The sequence below is a fragment of the Pieris brassicae genome, chromosome 4, assembly GCF_905147105.1.
Source record: "Pieris brassicae chromosome 4, ilPieBrab1.1, whole genome shotgun sequence".
In the NCBI taxonomy this organism is placed as follows: Eukaryota; Metazoa; Arthropoda; class Insecta; order Lepidoptera; family Pieridae; genus Pieris; species Pieris brassicae.
Genome location: NC_059668.1, coordinates 3,129,388 through 3,153,652, shown reverse-complemented (window position 1 = coordinate 3,153,652; position 24,265 = coordinate 3,129,388). Strand labels below are relative to the sequence as shown.

Genomic DNA, 24,265 nt, shown 5'->3' with positions numbered 1-24,265 from the left:
CTTTGAAATATGAATTGAAGAAATCCCATTTGACAGCTTTATTGTATTGTGGAATACACTCCCTGAATCTATACGATTTGCATTTGTCGATCAGTATTTTAGCAAGGATAAGATACAAAATAGTATCCCTACTTCTAAATCCTTCTAAATCCTTCTAATATTAAACTATGGTGGGCTGAAAATGTCGTAGACTGACATATAAAATGTCTGTCTCTTTTAACAGAGCTTCGCATATGCAAATATTCATCCTGAATATGTCAAACACGTTCATTTGATATTCTTAGGGTCTCGCCTTCCTTAATCAACTTTACTTGATTATCCATAATTATTTTGTTGACTTTTTTGATGCTTTCGTCGGTAACAAACTCTTTGGGGACTCTACTTCATGGTCCTCAGTGCTTATTTTAAACCCGGCCTCGTTTATACTTCCAAACCACTTCTCAACGATTAATTTTCCTGGTGTGGAGTCCGAATAATGTTTATCCAGCCAAACTTTAGCTTCAATAGTATTCTTCGCCAAAAAGCAATGCTGTATTAACACACGAAATTCCTTTTATCCATTTTTTACCAATCAAAAGTACCTATGTGTCAGTCTACGAACTTTTCAGCCCACCTAATACTGAATAAAATATAAAATTCCTTTGTTTATTATATTTAAAAATGAACTTGAAATCATCGAAACTCTGACATTTTTAGGTAGCTTAGTGTTTTCTTAAGTTCCTAATTTTTATATTAATAACACATGTCTTGCAATTTCTCAAAGATTTTTCGGTGTATAGTATTTTTATTTAGTTCATTAACAACAACTTTTTTGTCGTCAACGTCATTATCAAATAACTCGTTAGTCGTCGTCTAATAACAATCTTCCTTTTACAAAATTATACTCTAAGAAATTAATTATACAGTTGTTTCTCTGTTCTCATTATTCGCTTTCCGGCTATCCAGGCTGATCCGTAGATCATAGTCTTAATTATCTCGAAAATTCTGTAGTCTCGTGGGACAAAAGTTTTGCAAAAGTCTCATTCAAGGGACATTCATTTCCAGTACGAACTTTGAAATTTGAATTGTATAAACTAAGAACGCAGGACGATGTAAGCGCTACAGTCTAGTAAGGCTCAGTGAAAGTAAGTCAAAGAATCCTAAATGTCAAATGAGTCAGTTGTCAGTAGTCCCCAAGACAGATTATTTTATACTTGTATCAGTATTCTTTTTATGAATATTTTACTTTCATGTATAACTTAAATAAACAAGTTTTTACGCAGTGGATGTTAAAAGCAAACGCAACATATAAATTTTTTGACTATATGTACTGGTTAAATTTTTCATAGACAAGGATAGGAAATAAAAGTTAAAATTGTTTATGGCATTCGTATTCCTATTGGTTGAAATTCTCATCTTGTTTTGCTTTACCAATATGGCGCGGCTAGTGCTATGAGATGACAACATCGTATTTTGTGTCTTGTTTGTTACAATATATAATAAGTCCTACTACCTCAGATGTGTGGACGATTAAATAATCATTTAATTAAGAGGAGCTTTGTTTTAAAGGTGATAAATTATCGTTTGGGATAAATCCTACATTCGACTGCGTCCCCGAGGAAAGTGGTCCGTACCCATACTATAAATTGTGAAAATGGCGGGTGTGTTATCTTTAGGGTTTTTGTTTTTCTGTCTATTGGACTAGTTTTATGTGATTGTAGTGGAAAACTGCCCAAAACATATAAGATACAAAAATAAGGAATACGTTTATAGTTGATAGCGTCATGAACTACTTATTATTTTGACGTTTAGAGAGTGGTTTGTCAAGACGGCGCAGGTGTCATCGTTTTTGATGAAATTATCAGAATGTCTCGTTGGGGCAGAGGCCGAAGCGGCAGCGTGGCCGTGCCGCTTGATAGTGCCCTCTTCAGAGAAAACAGTAATTGTCCAAGTGCAGCCCGGTCCGCGGGAACAGTGGGGAAATGGGGAATCACCAGTTTTACATCTATTAGAAGCGCTCCTTACGGTAAGAGATATTGTTTATAAAGTTTCTTAGCTTTATTGTAGTTTGTTCCCTATAAGTTTTGAAATAGTCTTTATTTATTTATATCTTTTTCAGCCTTTCAAAGCAACACTAACAAGAAACCTGTTCAGGATCAAAATAGTCCACTGACAGTGCCAGCAGTTGAAACTGAGCAACCTCCACCAAAACCTAAGAAGTTTTTTAAATCTAGGAATACTGAACCATATCCTCCAGTGCCACAAATTACTTATGCTCCGCCTGTGCTTCCTGCACCATTATCGCCTGAGCATAACACAAAAGAAAAGAAAACTAAGAAAAGTAGATATAACAGAGACTCTTCATCTCCTGAATTGCCTAGAAGGAACTCTGAAAAGTCTAGAGGTAAAAAGAATTATGTTGCTACTAAAGCAGCCAGAAAAGAAGATTCCTCAGAACCATCACAACCACCAAATAAGCGTTACCTGGTTCGTAATCGGGATAAGGTGATCAATTATGCAGAAGATGGAAGTAATAGTCCAATACCAGAATTTACTAGATATGAACCATTGCAGCCAAAAGTGTCTACTCCAAAAGCCAGTCCCTTGACAGCAAGTCCTTTACAAAATACTATTGCAAGTCCTTCATCTGCTAAACTTGAAGTAGTTAGTCCATCAACAAGTAAAGATAGCAATGAGGAACGTAAACCCCCTCCAATAGTTCTACGCATTTCAAAGGGAACCTCTCGAATTGTTAGTACAGATTCTAATGAAGGTTTTACCTCACCAGGATCAGATAGACACTCCTCACTGGATAATCATTCAGACTTAGGTTTAGATCATAAAAAAAGCCCTTCTATGGAAGCAATTTGTTCACCAAAACATGAAGGATTAAAAATAACTATAAAATGTTCAGGTTATAGTCAAGAAGCTAAAAAAGAAAAGAAGAAAGATAAAAAAGATGGACACAAATCTCATAAAAAACATCACAAAGCATCATCTGATGATGAACCACTTAAAAAACCTAGTTCTCCACAGCCTGGCTCAGAAAACTATGAACTGTATAATATGCTAGCATCACCAGTACATACACCTTTACCAGACAAAACCCCCAACAAAAGCAAACAGATAGATATTATAGAATTACAATTGGCCAAACTAGACTCAACACCTGATGTAAATGAAATTGATGAAGAACCGCCAGACCCAAAGCCACCTGAAGCAGCATCAGGGAGGTCTAGAAGAAATAGACCTAATATCAATTACAATGAAACAGATGATGATGCTTATAACATAGCAGCTGGTCTGTCTAAACAAACCACAAAGACTGTTAGTGACATTAAAAAAGAAACAAGGAAAACAAGAAGAAAGCATGAGACAGTGGCAGATATTCCTATATCAAATGAAATACTAGACATTCACACAGAACCTGATGTACACAAAGGGACAGAACCACCGATTGAACATGATGATTTAATTAATATATTGTCTGGCAATGAAAAGAGTGAAACTATACCGAAGCTGAAATTAAATAAAAAACAAAAAGGCAAGCAAAAACAATCTAGTCCAGAATCAAAAGTAATATCTGATGATGTAAATAGTGAATTATGTATAGCAATTAATGAACAACCAATGGAGCAAGAAAAGTTAATAGATATACAACAGGAAGTAAATGAAGTTCAAATCCAAACACAAACTCAATCATCGGACTCTGCATATAATAGTTGTCCAAATGAGCTCTCAGAAGAAGAATCGCAAAAGCAATCCCATGATGTTTTTAAATCTCCACACTCAGAAGAACATAATGATGACAAACCGAGTGTTAAATTAGTTATAACAAAGAAAAAGGGCTCTATATTTAAAAGCAAATCTTTGGGAAATGATGATCCATCACCACTCCCAGCCAGAAAAAGGAGGCATTTGTATAAACATGAATGGGCCAATGATGTAAGTAATCTTAAATATTTGTTTGTTTAGTTACAGTTAATGTGTTAAATATTATTTATATCAAAAACATATAGGAAATTACTTGCACTAAGTTTTTTTTTTCAGATGGTTTATCCTAATTAGTTGAAACATTAAGATATAAGTGTTATGTCACATTGTTACATAAAAGTAACTGTTAACACACTTAAATTAAGCAATAAATTGTTGCTCCCTTGCATAACATATCACAATGATTTAACAATTAATATGAAATATTATGGTTTTATAATATATATTATATATGGTTTTATATTATATTAATAAATATATATTCAACAAAATAGTCTTATCTATATTTGTAATTGTGTACAGTATTGCTCCAATATTTAAGATTTTACTTAGTTATGAACTATATTATTTCCAGTATTATTATCTTAATTTATATTAAAAAATTACAGAAAGGAAATGAAACCCCAAGACCAGATAGGCCAGAGGCAACAGAAGCACAGAATCCTGCTGCCCAAGTATCAGAGGAGCTTACTCGAGTTACAAGATATAGAGCAGCCGATCTGATTCTTGATGAGCCCATGTCAAGTGAAGCTGTGAAACCTTACTCTAGTGTGAAGTGTGCAAAGGAGGCTAAACAGGTACATTGGTTTTGAATTTTAACCAAAAATCTAACCTTATTGTGCATAATATTGTCTTTATCCAAGAACTACATTTAATTAACCTCCATTTATAGACTTTACTATAATATGTAAATTACTGTAAACACTTTTTGTGTATCTTTCACTGACATGAATAATTAGTTGTTGTAAAGTTCCCTTAATAACGCTAAGAAATTTTATAAAATATCTTAAGCATATTAATGTATAATTATATAGAATCTTATTGAATGCTTATAGTATTTGATAGGAGAAAATATAGGAAAATTTCCTTTATCAAACGTAAAATAATTCAGTTTCTACAGTTGTCTGGCTTTTAGCTGTAATTGCTGAAAATATATAGTAATTAAAAATATAAATTTTTATTTGTAAATATTTCAGTACTACACTGTTGTGAAAAATGTAAAGAAAGCCCATCAAATTCAAGAGATTGGCGAATTTCAAGAGTTCAATGATGACGTGGAGTTTCTTCTTGATGCCTTACAGGTACACATGAAAATAATGGTTTATTATTTTGTTAAAATGTAATGATTTTATAAGTTAATAGAATATTTACACAACATGACTAATATATAAAACAGCAACAACAGGTTCCATTTTTTTTATATTATGGCAATAGTTTTAACTTTATGCTAGTTTTAAGTAAAGGTATCCAATTCATAGACAGGATAAACTTTTTCTTCTTTCATTTTTTTAAGTGCCTTCAAAGATAAATTTAAAGTTAAGTGGAAAAATTAATATTTTTAGTGTGTTTATGTATTACAAAGTAGTTGTCATCAATTTTTTTATTATTTTTTATTGCCATTTATGATTTTTTATTGTCGATTTTTGGGCCTTTGACATTTTACAATCATGTTTTATTATACTAATATACGAAAGAAAAAAAAAAAGAAAAACCCACCTAAGAGATGAGCATAGCTAGATGATAGATCTAATTTTAGCCTATATACAACATGTTAGGAAAATCCAGAAGTGTTTTTGGTTTATATCCAGTACAATAACTTTAATATAAAATGTTTTAGGACAACAATCCAATGTCAACCCGTTGTCTGTCAGTGATCACGTTAGCCAGTAAATGCACTGCGCCGGCGTTCCGTATGCATTTGCGTGCGCACGGCACAGTGCAGAAATTCTTCAGTGCTTTACATGACGCCACCAATGATCCCGTAAGTAAAAAACATTTAGTACCTATATATTTCGTAAAAGTAAAAAAAGGCGTGAAGATCTATATTACCAAAGTGATCCTCGATATTGAACGTAACATTATTTTCACAGGTGCGTCATTTGTCTGTTAACTATAATTGTTGGAAATACTGTAGAATTCGTTTAAAACGATCACGCTTAATACGATTTCTCGTATAATACGCCAGTTTCTGTAAAATTGACTTATTTTCATACATTTCTTAACGCTTAATACGATTCGTCATCCCGTTTAATACGCCCGAGCCCGAGCCGAGAGGTCTAACCGAGCGCTCTAACGAGAGCTCTCAAAAGCCCGCCCGCCCGCTCGTGAAGAACCCGAGATACTGCAGGGTTTTCCTGGATATTCTTCCATTGATGACAATGTAGCACCGTACGAAATTCAATCACAAAACGAGGCCCTTAGTGATAATGATGAAGACGAAGATGAGTCAACTTTTGTCAAACGCCAAGTCATTATCAGCTGTTAATGATTTAAGACACTATGTAGCTTCTTTGTATCAAAGCAAAGACGCCCTGCAAATGTTGAATTATGTTGTAAATATTTTAATTGCTAATGCATTCAAATCTTTCTAACAAACCAAAATAAGTGATTATTTTAAATAATGTAATTATAATTACAGGTTTAAGGTTTTTAAGGTTTAAGGTGTAATTTGTAAATGTATAATTGAATACCTATATATACCAAAATTAGAACATAATACATAATAATATGTAGTACGTATTATTTTCCATATTAGTTTCCACCCAGGATCGACCTAGAGACCTCTTTATTTCTTAACCATACGTTAATTAAATATTTATTTAAGGGAAGATTGTGAATTATCGTTTTACAATATTGTTTAATAAATATGTCTTTTTACATTTATTCTAAATAATTTTCAGAGCTTGGGATTATGTACAGCCACGGTGATGTTTGTACTCTCGCAAGATCGCCTCAATATGGACTTGGATCGGGAGTCACTGGAACTCATGTTGAATCTGTTGGAGTCTGATGCTTCTCACAAGTAAGATATATAGTTGTTATTTTTCATACTAATAGAAAATATTTTTATGTATTACAAATACCAGAAGGGTTCAGGCTATGTAAGGAGTATCTGTCCCGAATTAATTCTTATTCTCCTATTTTATTGAGTAAAGTGCTCTGAGCGATTCTACAGATTTAAGACAAGTCTAGTTGTACCTCAGTAGATTTTAATGAATGTTGTCTGTCTTTTACATTGTCATTAAGTTAACGAATGATCTGACGCGTCTGCGTCATATATTTGTCTCAAAATATATAAAAAATGTGAGGTATTGCAGGGACGTATACCGTTCGGGATATGGGCTATTACACACTCGAGCATTTTCTTCACCTTTTCCGCACTCGAACCACGAAGTTTTATGATTCATGCAAATATTTCTAAAAAGAAGCTACTAATTTGTTTCAATATCAGGAGTTAGGTTAGGTTTCATTTTATCTCATTAAATTTCATTTCATTTCAATAAAAAATTCTACTGAAGACTTGGCTGTAGGGGCATAGTTCTCTTTGCCTACCCAGAATGGGTGAAGAAAACAAAAAAGAATCTGCTTATATTATTTTACGGTTGGCGCCATTTTCCAAAAGTTACGAGTTTAGTTGTTTGTTGCACAAAATGAGTAATTTCGACGATATTTTATTTTAATGAACACCAACCGAACTCAGTATAATTGCACAAAATGCTTCGGAGAAAATTTTACTGGAAAAACAATAAGTCAATACTATCTATAGACATATGACGAATTTATTGCGTGGAGAGAAGAGAAAAAAGCAAATAGTTTTATTAAATTGCTTTATTTTTTCGCAACTGTATGAAAAATAGTTGAACATCTATTTTTAATACACATTTACTACACGTGCGGAACCGTCATTGCAATTTGTTCCAACTGTTTGCAATGACAGGCTTTCCGCACTCGTAATGAAATATACTATACATTTAGTTTGCATAAAGCCGTCAAAAAAGAAGATAAAAATATATATGGTATAATTATTCATGTTTTCTCCTCAGAAATGCCCTAGATGATTGCGGGTTGACTTCGGCGCAGCTCGCTAAGACCCAAGAAAGGGTGAGAGAATTGTGCGCTGAAATCAAAAATCAAGGAAAGGCGAAACATTTAGATCTGGATAATATAACGGTGAGTTATTAGTTCCACTACATACTAGTTTTAAACTGAATTTATTAATTACCAAACCCTTAAATAACAGTAATCTGTTCGGGCCTAAACGAAACGCCCTTTTGTTCTTATTGAAAAGTTGTTCAATATAAATATATTGACCACCAATTTAATCCCCATAATAAAAATAAATATTTATGGATATTATTTTGATCCCTCCTTGAGAGTGTAAACACTAATCAGACTAATGATTATAGCGTAAAAGGCAAAAGTAATTTTACAATATAAAATTCACTCAGTAGTGTCCTATAACTAGAACTTTCTCTTATAAGTATTCTCTTGATCCTAAGATCTTTGTATTCTAGCACTTCATTTTTTTTTAAGTTACCTAGGAGAGATCACTTAGTAGCAATAGGGCCACCCATTGCACCATGTGTTATTTTATCATTGAATTGTTATGCAATACTTTGAAAATTTTACAAGTAGTTCAATTAGCATTTTTTAAACATAGAACATTAGTATCTCTTTTTATTCATATATTCAGTTACTTTAACATCACAAATAATTTTTATCTAAGGTGGGTCACCTAGCAATGGAAACACTACTGTCCCTGACATCAAAGCGAGCCGGAGAGTGGTTCAAAGAGGAACTCCGGAACCTTGGAGGTGTGGACCACATTGTCCGGACAATACAGGATTGCGTTGAACGTTTGCAAGTACCTGCTGCCTCCTGGACTGGATCACATTTGGATATACTGGGCAAAGCTGATCGGTGTATGCGGGTGCTGGAGAATGTAAGTACTACTAATTTGGTTTTTTATAATTTAGTAAATTATAAAATAACATCACATCACACCTTCGCTTTATATGTTGAGTTATATCCAAAAATTACTTAGCCATAGGTCAATGACCTGTTTTTTTATGTTTACCTATTTCTTTGGGAATTTAGTTATAATAATTAATTTTAAAATTAATTAGAATTTAGGTATGTATGTACATACATAAATAATTAGACATGTAATTTATGTATTAAAATTTAAAATATATTCGTGTAACTGAATATGATGTTTTATTTTGACAATAAAAATCAGAAATATGTAATATAATTTTATACATATTTTAGGTAACGCAAATGAATGAAGCGAACCAGCAGCATCTTACCTCGGGCAATTTAGGTGCCGCAAGCACTTTGGCAACTCTGTTAAGACGATGCGTGAGCGAAGCTCGGGAACACCTGCGTCTGCGCACGGCATTGCTAGATGCAGCTTTACCAGCTGTTAAAGTGTTGGTCAATTTGTCGCATTCGTTTGGTGGAAATTGTAAGTAACGTACATAATTAGTATAATCACGAAAGGAGAGACCCTCTTATAGAATATTTTTTTACATAAATATACTACTATATACTATAAGATTTCCTTTTTAAATGGAAAAGCTTACACAGCTTATTAGTCAATTTTTTCCTTAAATTGTAAGATATTATTCCTTTTGATTTATAATAGTGCCTTAATTAGAACCTATTGTTATTAAATGTTTACAGGGTCTATTTCTTCATTGATTTAGCTAATCTTAAAAAAATATTTAGTTCAATCGCCTTAGCTCAGTTTTAAGTGACACAGATTTTCAGTGCATACAATCTTGTCAATTACAAAGACACGTGACTCGATTCAACATTTCCTTCAACCAATATGAAGCAACTTTTATACGAAGTGTATATCATAGTCAGTATATGTATGTATGGAAGTTATCGGATTATCAATGAGATTCGTTCTATTAATTTATTTTGATTCTTGTTGTTTGTTATTATTTAATTGTTTCATAGTTTGGAATCATTTCTTAAATTAGAATACGAATATTGTAACGACCAATCAGAGTAGAGCAAATGCCTCGTGTGGGGTCGAGGCGCCATCTTGACTTTGCACTAGGACTAGGGAACAAAGGATGAGTGTTCAGTGTAGCGTTGTGTTGAGGGTTGGCTCGAGTTGGATCTAGTAGGCTATGATTAAAAGTAAGATCGGTGCCACGAACCTCGTTATAATTCAAGGTTAAAGTGTTAAAAGGAATAAATTTAAATTAAATATGTACATGACGCCCACTAAGCTCGGTAATGACAATCCGATATCGATGAAAGAAATTGTTATATATATATATATACTATAGTATCTTCATCATAACAGTAATTACTTAAAATAATTTCAGCATCATCATTGGGTGCCTCGGTTATTGGTGAACAGCCGTCGGTGATGGAGATGTGCCTCACCATGTTAAATAACCAGGACAACTTTATACCAGACACCAGTAACTTTGACTTTTCCGTCTGTGTAAGTATATTTTTTCATAATTAAACAAATTACTACCTATGATTCAAATAAGTTGTAGCCATTTGTTGTTTCATTAAAGAGCTATAACGTAACAATATAAAGTTGGTAACATTGTTTGTCCAACATTGCCAAGTTGGACAAACAAATGACACACCTTGGTAAGTGCGGCAACATTGCATTATTTGTCAAACAAATGACAGTCGATAAGTTTTATTTTACACCAATTAATAAATAATATGCATGCATTTTTTTGAAATTGAAGATTGAATCGTCTCACTGGCGACAGATGTCAATTGAATTTTAAATTACTTATCTATATTTGATTTTATTTCAGGTTTTAATGCTACTAATAAATCTAGTACAAAACAATGAAATTAACACGCAACGGCTGCTAAGTTTAAGGATACGAGTGAATCGGGAAAATGATGTCATATCACGGAGTGTTTCAGCTCTAGACCTTATTCTGGATTTGTTCCACAAGAGGGTTGATCTCGCTAGGTACGGTTTAAACTATACTTTTTACTATTTTTACTGAGTTCAAATTTTATGTATAAAAAAAAAAACTAAATCAATCTGCACGCACCATTCTAAAAATAATTATATCTCCTTTCATCACAGTGTAAACACATTTGCGCAGAAAGAGACGAAAAAGCACTTACATATATAATGAATAATAATGAAGTGGCGCTATGACCCTATATAGGCATTGGCCTCAGATTGCATCAGTTTCCTTGATTTTTATGGACAAGGTGATCAGCTTTCTGTATGACACATGTGTTACATTTTTGGATTTGAGACAAGCCGGCTTCCTCGCGGATGCCTTCACCGCGGGAGCATGTACTCATTGCGCATACTAAAAGAAAACTTAATTTATGCCGTGACTTGAAGTCAACTTTGTTCGATAGATTTATCTTATGACGCTTAGTAACTAATTGTGTTTATAAAAATTGTTAACTGACAGTTCAGAATATTACTAAGGCCTTCAATTAATTTATTCTAGTTGAACATTGATATATTTAAGGACAAGACGTGATTGTGACTTGATACGAATTAGAATATGGACCTAAGACCTTGTTATTTTTAATTTTAAGCCTTTAGCGAACGACTATAAATATAAGCTAATCTAACGCAAATGATTTGTCAAATATTTATCTTATTTTTTTTTACTGAAACTGTAGGTAACAAAGGCTCTATTATATATATACTCTGTGTTAAATATTGCTCGTACATATATGTTGCATAAACATTGTGTTCTTTCGATTTTCAGGCGAGCTGAAGAAAACACAGATGCGCTGTTAGACGGCGAAAAGGATGAGAGTCATAACAAGAAACAACCGGACGACATTGACGAAACTGTCGCTAAACGTGAGTTTTATGTATATATTTCATTGTTTTAAATGCAGCTCCATATCAACCCGTTTATCAACTATATGCCGGCAACGTGTCATTTCGTGTACGCGTGCTGTAGAGACGGCAACGTTTTTTATATTTTTGTATGTCCGTCAATTTGTTTGTTGTATCATGTGTTTTTATAATATAATAATTTCGCACTTTGGTCACAAAATGCGTATGGGTGCTAAAATCCTAGAGAAGCGCATCGTGATTTGCAACAACTTAGGCAAAAGATCGCGTGAACGTTCGCGATTGAGATGGACTGATCAAGTTAAAGACTCGTCTTCCTCATAATTATACACCGTTGTAAATGAAGCGCAGTACCGTAATCGGTAAAGAAATTATTCGCGCCATCAAGAAGAAAGGAAGGAAACAATTATTGGTCTGTGGACTCAGTTTCCGCACTTAGACTCTCAATAGGTTCGTTGTGCGTAATGTCCTGTCAACTAAGCCAGCCTAACTCCGTCCAAAAGCACAAACCTCTTGGGAACTTCGCAGGCTTTACGGAGTGACCTCATTGTCCTAAAAATTTCTGCACGATGTTTAGACACAGTTTCGCATTCCAGGACTACGTGGGTGACTGATTCTTCCGCGATGAAAAAAATATTAATTTATGTTAGTAGGGACAGTTTATTTTAATTAAATGTAAATATTTACGTAGACGATTTTATTTTTAAAATTAAAGGTAAAACCAAAGAGGAAATATTTGTATATAGAAACGAATTCACTCAAAAACTACACGACCTTTTTAAAAAAAAATGCTAAATTATCCCCAAGTAACATCTGTTAATTTTAAAATCCGGCCACATCCAAAAGGGTCAGGAAACATCTTAGGCGTTGACGGAGACCTTATCACCCTTTTACTATTTAGTTGTTTCACTTTAGGTCATCTTTAGAACCTAGTTCGCCGTGGCTGATATTATGTTCTAACAAATAATTATTAAAATAAATGTTATTAAATATATTCCAGTGTTAGCACGCGCGGGCTCCCATATGGAACACACGATGGTGGGGGCATATTTGGCCTTGGCAGTGGGTCAGGCGGCGGCCGCTGCGCCCGTGCACGCGGCTGCAGTACGGGCACGTTTGCCTTCGTACGCGCCCCTATTGCCGACGCTGAGAAAATACTTCGCGTTTCTCTCTCTTACCGCCAGTGTAAGTAAATATTTATTTTAAAACACACATTCATGAAATTAATACATAATTTTTCCATATACTTCTTTACTATGTTGATAGTAAAAAAAACTGGTACTATAAGGTATCAAATTTTTATATTTGTTTCGTGATCTTTTTGTTGTCCTAAAAGCCAAGTAGGCCATCAACCTACTATGCCTTTTGAGTGTTTTCCTTCACGAGCTACTGTCAACTTCGCCCATAGACGAACACACAGTGTTCACACACAGTTTAGTGCACAGCCCGGTCGAACCTACGAACTAAGGGTTGAGAGTCACACGCTGAATCCAATAGGCCAACACTGCTGCAGTACAGTAATGTTTTATCAATTGGTCTAATATGTACTAAATAGGTATTCTCCGGTCTACTATGTTCACTATGATGTATAACACCAAATTTCACTGTGTATCATTATTTATATGTATGGCGAAATTTTCGAAATATTCCAGCAATGTTGATATTGCGCCAGCTGTATGACTATAAGTGCGTTGTAATATACAAGGCTTTGTTACAAGGAATTATTAAATTTTGATAGTATCAGGGCTTCTGGTCACTAAAGTCATCTTGCAACGACTCCTAGTCTTCGCCGTATTCTGGGTCTACTGGCCAAGAAGATCTCTAACAAGCATCTTTGAGAGCGCTGCCGAAAAACCAGATTATCCAGATTATAGCCAGCAGATCATTACAACCAATGTTGGCCCTATTTAGTATTTAGTTGTTTTATAGTATGGTTTTTAAACTTTCTGTATAAATGTATGTGTTCGCTTTTAAGCAATGTTGGTCTCTTCAAGCTGTGACTCTCAAACTCCTTGATCTTCATACCGGTTGTGCATCTATGAAAACTGATATTAGACCCAAAATTCTTCTGTCAGGTTACAAAATAAATGAATAAAAGCACTATTTAGATAATTTTTTTAACACAGACTAATAAAATTTACCAAGAAACCAAAATTATTATTAAACAACTGTACGTTTATAGCACTTGTCATCTTAATTTAAAAAAAATTAAATGGCTCTCTCCATAGTGTCGTCGTGTGTAGTCCAAAGATCAATAATACAACCACACGCAACACTCGTCGAGCGAGTTTGCTTATCTTGCCGAAGCCGCGCACAAATTATTTGAAGAGGTCGATTGAGTATGAGGGTGTGCAACTGTTTAATCAGTTGCCATCTAAAATTCGCCATATTGGCGTGTTTGACAGATTTAAGGGGGAGTTAAAAATTAATGTCTGAGTGAATGTAGTGGACTATAATGCCACTACATTAATTATAATAATATATTAAGTTTCTCATGTAAATAAAATATAATTTTGTAATGAGAAATAAAGTTCTTTAAACATTAGGTTAGGTTTTAACTGTTATTGTTAGCTTGTTAAATCTATTTTAAGACATCAAATAATAATACCGCAAACAATTCCAGGCTGAAGCGGCCATAGTGGCGCACGTGAAATCGACGCAGCGGATAATCCAGTTCATGGAGGACAGCGACAAGGAGGCTTCGCCCCCGGAGCCGCCGCCCCCTGCCGCGCCTTACACCAGTGCCTACCCCAACTACTACCAGACTTCTCCCTCGGACGTACCTCAAGATATGTCCCTTAGTAATCTTAATTATAGTATGAACTACAGTAGTTCGAGTTCTGATCGAATGTCGTCATCTATGGAAGTCGATGGCTACCACTGAGCTTAGACAGGAGTAGGGAAATGCGTGTTTTTATTCGCCTCCTGACCTAGCTGAAGCCTAGGTCATGCCGCCTTGTATTACGTATATTTTTTCTAGATAATTCCTCATTCTGACGGGACGGTTTTAGCAAAGTGCAGGGCCGAGTGTCTTGGCCCTCCATTTTTGTTCGTCTTACGTGGATTTAATTATAAATATGGTTGTTCTGACTTTGTATATGGCAACGGTATCTCTATAAATTTGATTTATTCCGCCGACGGGTTCAATGAACTATGAATTTCGGCCAAGTTCCGGGTCAACTAATAGCCGAAACTTGTTTGGCCCTATAAAGCATGTGAAAACGGTATCGTAACCATGGCAACAACTGTCTTTAGGTGACGACTATAAAGTGTTATTCGTTAACTTACAACTCCCACGGTTTACGTATTTCCTCCACTTTTCCGTAATTTTTACGGTAAAATTTAGAATTAGCGCTTAATATGACATACGTAAATTTGCAGTTTTATAGATTGTATTTAATCTCAAAAAAAGATAAATAAATCATTTACAAGAGATTACATTTAAACTTAAGGTCTGAAATGGTTTTGACATACGGGAGTCGTACTTAGCGCTAAATATGATTTCAGAATGCTACCGCGAAAAATAGGTGAAATACAAACACTATGGAAACAGGCCAACCGGAATCTTTGGTCCATATTGTAATTCGTATCTCAAATTAGAATCTCGTTTTGAGCACTGTCAAATATGTCAATCTTCATACAGAAAAAAAAACGATTTGACAGCTCTTGAAACTAGATCCAAATTTGATTTAGTACGGGCTTAGAGTAAGTGAGTCACTTTTTCGTTTTCATTGAATTCGTTCGGCTCTGACGTCATATTACAAAAATCTAAATGAGTTTACAATAAAATGTATTTTTCCTATAATAAATATAAACAACGGGAATGTTGTTGCACTTTGTTTGTTAGTGATCTGAAGTGTGACGTCACTATGGTAATATATAATTTTTAATACATAATAATGGCTTCATTTCAATCTTATTTCCGATCAATTTACGAATAAGTTTTATGCGCTCAAATGGAGATTTGCGCTCAACCAAATAAAGTATTGCTCTAATTAATTCTGTATTGCGTTAAAGAAAATGTGTTTAACTAAATTACCATATGACGTATGATGCGACTTGTAAATAATTAAATGTATAGTTAAATCATGCCATTCGTAATGTTAGTTTTCATTGTTAAATGATTTACCTCACCCGTCGCCCATGTAAATAAATCGTTTCTTAATTAAATTGAGATATTTCCGGGTTTAAGCCGTTTCGGCAATATAAAGTGCAAATAGCTTAAGTGTATAATAGTTGTGAATACGCACTGTATAGTTCCGAGCGTTTCCGAGCAATTGTTCGTGGCACAATTCATGTAAATAGATTAGCTAGTTTAATCGGTTGAGATGTTTGGTGAGGTTCGATCGAGTACAAACTGCTTTATAATGCCTGGCGTACAGTTTCACTTTGCGCGTGTAAAACTTTTTTAACAATATATTATTTCCTATAGGCTTGCATTCTGACGTAAAAAATATCTAGATAGCTTTTGAATCCCAAAAAAAATTGAATTATTGCGAGATCGTTTTCTGTGCTAGGTACTTTATACGATTTCTGACGAAACGTAGCCCAAATATAAACCTGCAAAGTGGGGCTAGTCTATTGTGTGGCGATTGTTACATTGAGTTTGAATTCATGGATCGACTTTTGATCGCCTGCCATAAAACATGGTTTTGTTGTAACAAATTTGATAGCGTTGATTAGAATTCTGAAATGAAACAAAAAATGATGGTACAAAACTGCATGCAAATTCACGAATCTGTTTGTGATCTTAACTTTTTACTTACAGTTTAAAGTGATCAAATATTGCTCCATGAATGTCTAGGTCAAACACGGTGGAACGGTGTCACACAAAGTAACTTGCTTTGAATTTCTCCAGAAATTGTATGATCACATGATGTATCGATGATTCAAAATCAAATGCGATAACCGTTTGACAGATCGAAGAATGTCTGTCTTTGAATCTGTCAATTTGACATTGACAATTTCTGCGGAAATTTTCTAAAAGGCCGGATAACGCATTTGTTTAAAAATTATGGCATTTCACTTAGTAATTTGTTAGTAAAAAACATTTTATTTTCATATGTATAACACTTGTGTGACGTCATTGACGATTTTCGTCTGTCAAATGTCAATTTGACAGTTAGCACTTGTTTAAAATCGCATTTTTTTTTTCGCACGATGGATTCTTTTATCAATTCAACAGCGACGTCCTTTAATTGCCGACATTTGCATGCGTGTGAGTTCCACCTGGTTATAAATCATAACTATACAAATAACTAAGTGAGGTAGCATCACACGAGTTGTCGTATATATAGTTTCACTTTTCTAGATTCTTCTATTTCCACCTCCAATAAGTGAAGTCGAACAAAGAGGTCTCATAGTATTTATTGAGGTTGAAATAATTGATAATTTATGTATGTTGAATATTGCATCAGATTGAATTGGTTAGTTAATAGGTTGTTATAGTTCGATAGCCTTTATTATTAGATTAGGGGTAAATTGAAGAATTTAAATCTTGAATAGGCTTAACATTTTCGTCTTCGACTCGCGATTCGTAATTTATTTTGCTCATAGTACAGCTTTATTTGTTTCTATAGTTTCACGATCCTTAGCTAATACAGTGGCACCCTACTTAAACTTTTAATATTTTGTATAATCTTCTGTGTTTAAAGCTATTGGGTAAATTTAGGTACAATTTTAAAGAAATCATATTTTGGAGATACCTTTTTTATTAATAGTTTTAGGTGTGGGTATCAAATTCTCAATGTGTAGATATGTTTTATTTATAGTTTGTGTGATCGCCTTGCGGATTCTTTGAATGATTGTTAACATTTTTGACAGCTTTATTTTTTAGGAGTATCTTGCGAACATTGCCGCTTCGGCTGTATTTGGTACCTTAAGTCGGTTTTAGTGAAGTATAGACTGGAATTATCTTTGTATAGTTGTATTCTAACATATATTTTACGTAATTTATTGAATTATAGTATCATAGGTTCCCTTTGTGCGTTGTCATTTGTGTATTATGTGTATATGTGTCAGTTTCTATATTCATCTTTTAATGAAACCTCATAGGACGTCATGCGGACCGTTAGTCGTTTTATGAACACAGAAACTGGCAATACGTTTCTATATTATGTTGTTAGTTTTATCACGAGAGTTTGATATCTTAAGAAATTATTGTAAATGTAATGTGTAATTATGTTTTAAAGTATTACATGTAATTATTATTATTAAAAGAAGGAAAATTAACAAAGGTTTTTTATTACTATAACAGAATTCAAACTATTCAGGATTTTTTATAGCCTATGGCTATATTGTACTACCAAATCAATGGAAATGCTAAAGGGTTATTGTACCTACCATTAATAAATGCAATGAGTGACTAGTAAGCAAAATCCATATAAGACTTTTTTTTTAAACAGAGGCAAACAGGCAGGAGGCTCACTTGATGTTAAGTGATACCACCGCCCATGAACACTCCATACCAAAGGCCTCGCGAGTGCGTTGCCGGCCTTTTAAAATGAATTTTATGTTTCCGATTCATATTATATCAACCGCTTTTGTTCTCGCGACTGCCGGAGCGCGAATTGCTGGCCAATCACCACTCTCCGTGAAACGTTTGTTTACTGACATCAGCTGCTCAAAGTTTGCTTTCGCAAGCTTATGCTTATTCTGGACTTTTTGTACTAGTTCCTCATCGTACACATCTTCAGGTCTCTCCAGCCTCAGGTGAGCTTTCATCTCTTGGACGGTTACGAGGAAACAGTTCCACGGCGACCAGTCTTCGTCAACGTGCCACCTACATAATCTGAGCTCTGATAAATCCCGGCATTCGCTTATGGCTGAATGCGAGTGCCACAGCTTCTCAACGATGAAAAATATGTCCTTTTCTTGTAAAACAAATGCAAATGAACTCCAACATTTTCGCTTTCTCTCGTCGCGTTGCACAGCTCTAAGTATAAACTTATATGGCGTCATATCCACCCAACTGCGTTCGTTGACATCCTTCCATGAGCACGACGTGCACACTAAGAACCCGCTTATTTTCGCATTCAACGGAAAATCTTTGTAGAGCTTAACTTGATGGCACATTTCGCAAAAGTATAGCCTGTCGTTTTGCATTTCTCTATATTCTCTTATATCCTTGCATTTGGTTACGCCCGAGTTTAATTCAGATGTCTTTATCAGTTGGAAAAGACTGGCTGTAATTCTACGCCTTAAAAAATCCAATTGATGTTGGTCACATCTCCGGACGAGAAGGTCACACTCTCTATCGAGAAGGTTTATAATTTCTTCCGCTAAAGGGTGGCGGAACTCTTGTAGGGCAAACTTCATATCGACTAGTATTTCTATTCTCTCATTTGTCTCCATGTCATCGCGGAGAAATGAGTTGTACAGCTCCTTAAGTTTCCTCGCCTTCTGGGTTTCAACAGTATCCATCGTTATTAGTTTCCCATCCCGTCCATACCACGCGAATGGTTTCGATATTTCTTCTAGGAACTGTTTTTCTTTTATTTTTCGGCTGTCCTCCTTCACTTGAATTCGATAGGCTTCAATACATCGCAGCAGTTCAACTTCCTTATCAAGAAGCAATGTAAATTCGGCGATTTTCGGTCCTTTTGAGTGTAACTGAGATATTCTAGCAATTTCTGCGTGTTTCCAGCGATCGACCTAGATAAGTAAGATATTAAAACAGAAATCTGCACTGTTACTATAATAAATGTTCAAGTTTGGAAAGGTCCCAGGTACATTCTTTAATAAAAAAAAACTTAACACAGAAACGTGTCAGCCTTGCATATTTCTATATTGTCCTAAGCATGTAAACTGTCCCGATTATGAGATTTTCTAATTTACTGATTTTTACACGTAATTGTAGGCAAATATTATTCCCATTTATAATAATTTACCATCAGTTACAAATGGAGAAAAAAGTTATGCCCGGTTTAAAAAGCTACTAGAAACTGACACAATTAATACATACAAATAAGTGATTAAAACATTTACATATATATTAACAAAAATAAAATTGATTTAAAAATTAATTCAGAAGAATATCTCTCTTTAGAACTCTATGTTTGATCTCTACGGACACTAAACTCAGCTGACGAGAATTGATAAAATACGTTATTATTGTACCATTGAATAAAGTTGATCGAAATCTTCTCGTGTCTTTGGAAACGTTTTGGTGATAAGATCTCCGCGTAAACGACGTTCCATAGCTTCACGTTCCAATCTTTCTTCCTCTTTCATCCTTGCTATTCTCTCCCTGAAAATTATTCCAATAATTCGATAATTTAATCATTTAGGACATGGTTTTTTTAAAGGAATATACTAAAACATTCAATTGCCTGATATTTTTCACTGACGTGACATGTACGTTTATGTACGAAGAACGACCATAATAGTAAAGACAGCCAAAGACACCTATTTAGACCTACAGAAAATATTTTCTGCTGTTCTATTATATATATAATTAAAAATACATAACCGATATAAACGCAGAATTTAATTAACTCGTTTACAACACTCGTGGTTAGCGATAAATATGCTGTACTCGCGTAAAACAAAAGGCGAAAAGATTCTTTTTTGCGTTTATAGTTCTTATAGAGAAATTAATTTTGATACTTGCATGCATTCTTTTAGCCATCTGTGAACTTTCTGTCTGAATTGATGGTGCCTAAAGGCTCGTTGAATGATAGTGGCGTAGTGGTCGTGATTCAGTCTCGCGATCATTTCGTCATAGGTTTCATATTTTCCCGGCACCAAAATCCTGTCAGTTACGTTGGGGATGTAAGCGTGTACTGTGTTCATTTGAGTGGCTCGGCTGTACGCTGTGTCCTGGAATTCATTAATTTAGAACAGAGTTTTGAAAATTGGCAAAGAAACGAATCTAGACAGTCCTCAACGCTTATTTTTTTTAATTTGTATATTTATACGAACGCAACATCTAAACGAGCTATAGGACTTAAATAGCACACCCCTCCTTACATCCCCTAATTGACGTGCAACGTACTGTTTAAACAAGCCGGAAGGCACGTGTAATTACGTTTTTTTTTATTGCATACAAAAAATCCGACATTTGTAATACAGAAAAGTATCAACGTATTGGATTTTATACCATTGGCTGACAGTGTCAATAGAGAACTGAATTATACTGTACTTCCTTTAAAATGTGACAGTGGTAGTATTTTTACAAATTATTAATGATACGCTTGTACATATAGTACGTTAAGGTACAATCCTAGGATGATGTCAACATAATCTGCATTGACAAATTGGTTAGTAATAACTTAAAAAATAACCGCAAAAATATGACTGAGACGTGTTAACATGCCCCATTCAAGGATGATGGGAGTTTCTCTCTCATTATTCAGACATATCTAGAATTCACGATGCAAAGTTCCACGGCATAGGACAATTAGATTGGCGTCTGTTTTGGAGACTAAGAATGAAATTATATAATCCCTAAGCATATTTCTGCTTATTAAACGGTTATGTCTACTCATTACGATTCGTTGGATACTCACGTATATTTTTTCTCGCATTTCGGCTGTTTGTGTATCGCGACACGTTTTATCATCCGACACAAGCTTTTCTGGTTTTTGTGGTGTTTGCGTGAATGCATGGTGATACGTTGCCCCTTAAATTTATTTAAAATGAATTTATTATTTTGTTACATTTACCAAGTATAAATTCTACATACATACCTGTATGAACATTTCTGTAACCGCCAAGAAATGGCTTTTGTATGGGTTCAGAAAATATTTCAACATTTATATGCTTCACGGTGCTACCGAAGGGGACCATTACTGTAAGCACGTCGTTCATAGGCAATTCCCTATAAAGCTTATCCAAACTTAGTTGTACATTATCTTTGGTTAACAATTCCACCTCCACGATTCCGTATTTATCATAATCCAAGTCCAGAAGAGCCATGCGATCCTTCAGCGGGTGTTCACCTCTCAACAAAACTAAATTATCGGGCTCAACTTGAAAGATACCACCCAAATTTTTCTTAATTTCGTGAATCTTTATTATAGAATGGTATGAGCGAGTAAAAATTCCGTTCTGATTTCGTACTCGGAATTTGATTGCTATAAATGCCATGGTTTTCTTCTTTGGAATGACTGATTGAAGGAGATCATGAACGTAGGAGTCTTTTGGAACTGTGGATAAGGAGAAATCTTCTGAATCCTTTGTGAAGACATCGACTGTTAGGTTTCCTAGGGTATCAGTTTTCAGCTCTGAGAGAACACTGGTTTCCTTCAACACGTTTCTATTTTTTGTAAGTAAAAGATTATTGTTTGACACAGATAGTAGTTTGGCTAACTTGCGTTTGACATATTTAATAGGTGTATTCGATGGGAAGACTTTGTTGAACACTTCGTTAGGGTGTAATGGGGACTTGAATGTGACCAGAATATGACTGATTGGGCATTTGTACTGCTCCGTTTCTCTTGTACAGGGAGCAGTGAGGATTCGAGATTTCTCTTCATCATCTTTTATTAAACTAAACTTTTTATACGGTGGCGCAGTAAGCAGCTTCTCACGCCCTAATTCACATTGACAAGCGACCACTCCTTTAATACAATCTGGGTTAGGCGCGATTCCTTCAGTTTCTCTCGGATTCATGTCTGTAACACGCAACATTGTTATGTAAATTCACAACACTGTTAAAAGCAGATCAAAACAATCGTCTAATATAAAAATATGTTTGTCTAAAACTACTTGACATCATTTTCAGGTTGATTTGTTTATCAAAGTAACAGTTGCTAAGTGAATCAACAAAGGTTTTCTACCGTTCAATTTCCTTGGTTGACTAACCTTATCATTTCGCCTAAATAATACAAAAACTCTTTGTTTGTTACCACTATAGCAAATAGAATAGAGCTGTTTTTCTTAATAGGCAGGTAGGTGAGCTTTATATACTCGAAATTGCAATTGATTTGTTGAAAATCGAACCCACGATCTCAGATTTAGTACGTACCGTACCAACACATATAAAAGTATTTTGTCCTCCGAATATGATTTTTAATACGTAACACTAAAGAATACGATCTCCTTTATCATTCAAGGCAAATGGGGCAGGCCGGAAACCTGAACGCAGGGAACGTCCAGCAGAGTGGCATCAAAAGTTAAAGTAGCCATGTCGATCGCCAATTTCCAAAAGAAGATAAGAAGAGATTTAATTCTTCGAGATGTAATTGTCTTATAACAAATAAAGCCGATAACGTCTTTAAGCGTACCAAACAATACAACAAGAGCGGGCATAAATCAAACACTCATCGTAGATATAATTTAATCTAAGTATGTAATGTTTGAATTAAAACCAATGAATATCTATGGATCTGTCACTATAATGTCAATTTCAAAGGCACCTCTAATTTTCGTCAATTTCAATTGTATTCAATCATGGATAGTAGATATGATGGAGCCAAAAATTTATTAAATCATATCAAATTTGTTTGGTCTAGAGCTGTTACTAGATAATATTAAATATTATATATTATAAGAGTTATTTAAATTAAAGCACGTGGCGCCCATTAAATTTTTGTTCCACTAAACACGTTCGTCACAGTTGACGCGAACTTCGGGCAAACGTTTGTTTCAGTAGACAGTCGCTAACGGCCAATTGAGACGAGAACTCTACGCTTTTTTGTCCCAGCGCTTGGCATAATATTATAATGAAGAGGCGGTCTACGAGTTCTAATCAAGAATCTGTAGCAGAAGTCACTGATTTTGGATGTAACGCGCGCACGCTCGACTTGGTTAGCGAGGTGCCACTCACGCTATCGAAGTATACCTATTTGTTTGTACACGGAACACTGGGTTAGTTCACAAGAGCTGCTTGCTATTTTATTATTTATAAATATAAAAAGTTATATACATTTTTTACATAGATTTGTAAAATTATCGGTGTAGTCGTGGTGGTGGATCGTGTCGGTTACCTATAGTTATTATATCGTATTTGTAATAAATGTTAAAATAGAACAATTATGTGGGGAAATAAATAAATAAATTGACCTCGTTTTACATAAACATTACCAAAAACTAATCTTACACATTTCGCTTTTACTATTAAAAAAATATAATACGGAATTATCATGATAAGAAATATGTATTTAATTAAATTTCAAATCAAACTGCGTAGTAGATATGTAAACTACTTACTAACTTGAACCTATATCCTTTATGTTACGTAATGCGTATATAATTTTATTTGTCACTGTAAGGTGTCAATGAATATACAGATAAAACAATTGAACTAATACTAACAACGGTTAAAATATTAGAGGAAAAACTCGTTCTCATACTTTTTTCTAAAATCTATAAAATTACTCACAGACAGTGCTATCAATAGCTAATTTTTGCTTCGTATCGGTTTAGTAGTTAAATATATTAATTACCTTTGTAGACTAAAAAATATAAGTTTTAAATTACTCAATTAACACTTTCTAGTAAAGAGAAACTGGATAATGTAGGTACAGTTTATCACCTACTTTTTTAATAAAAATTATGTAAATAAGATGCAATCTTTTAGTAGTGCCATTGTATTAACTATAAATGTATGTCATATCTTATATGTGTCAGTAATATTCAGTAGAATTTATACATGAATCATTAATTAAATGGTCACTTATCTCGATTTGGATGTGATTTAGGTCTGTTCTAATTATGATTAATATTGTCTGGACCACGGAG

The 24,265-nt window shown here is 34.3% G+C and overlaps 2 protein-coding genes across 2 annotated transcripts; one reads left to right on the top strand and one right to left on the bottom strand.

Annotated features, from left to right (window-relative positions):
* The first annotated feature begins 1,423 nt into the window (after positions 1–1,423).
* LOC123709102 (protein wings apart-like) lies at positions 1,424–17,810 on the top strand. Its single transcript, XM_045660232.1, has 14 exons — positions 1,424–2,005; positions 2,099–3,924; positions 4,362–4,550; positions 4,950–5,054; positions 5,591–5,734; positions 6,654–6,775; positions 7,797–7,923; positions 8,480–8,695; positions 9,025–9,220; positions 10,098–10,219; positions 10,554–10,717; positions 11,487–11,584; positions 12,582–12,766; positions 14,205–17,810. The coding sequence occupies exons 1-14, from the start codon at positions 1,846–1,848 to the stop codon at positions 14,463–14,465; spliced, it is 3,915 nt and encodes a 1,304-aa protein (XP_045516188.1). The 5' UTR covers positions 1,424–1,845; the 3' UTR covers positions 14,466–17,810.
* A 4-nt stretch (positions 17,811–17,814) lies between these two features.
* Positions 17,815–22,300, bottom strand: LOC123709104 (IQ and ubiquitin-like domain-containing protein). Its single transcript, XM_045660233.1, has 5 exons — positions 21,271–22,300; positions 21,091–21,203; positions 20,193–20,401; positions 19,700–19,829; positions 17,815–19,234 (listed from the first exon to the last, which is right to left on the bottom strand). The coding sequence occupies exons 1-5, from the start codon at positions 22,211–22,213 to the stop codon at positions 18,104–18,106; spliced, it is 2,526 nt and encodes an 841-aa protein (XP_045516189.1). The 5' UTR covers positions 22,214–22,300; the 3' UTR covers positions 17,815–18,103.
* Positions 22,301–24,265: the final 1,965 nt, after the last annotated feature.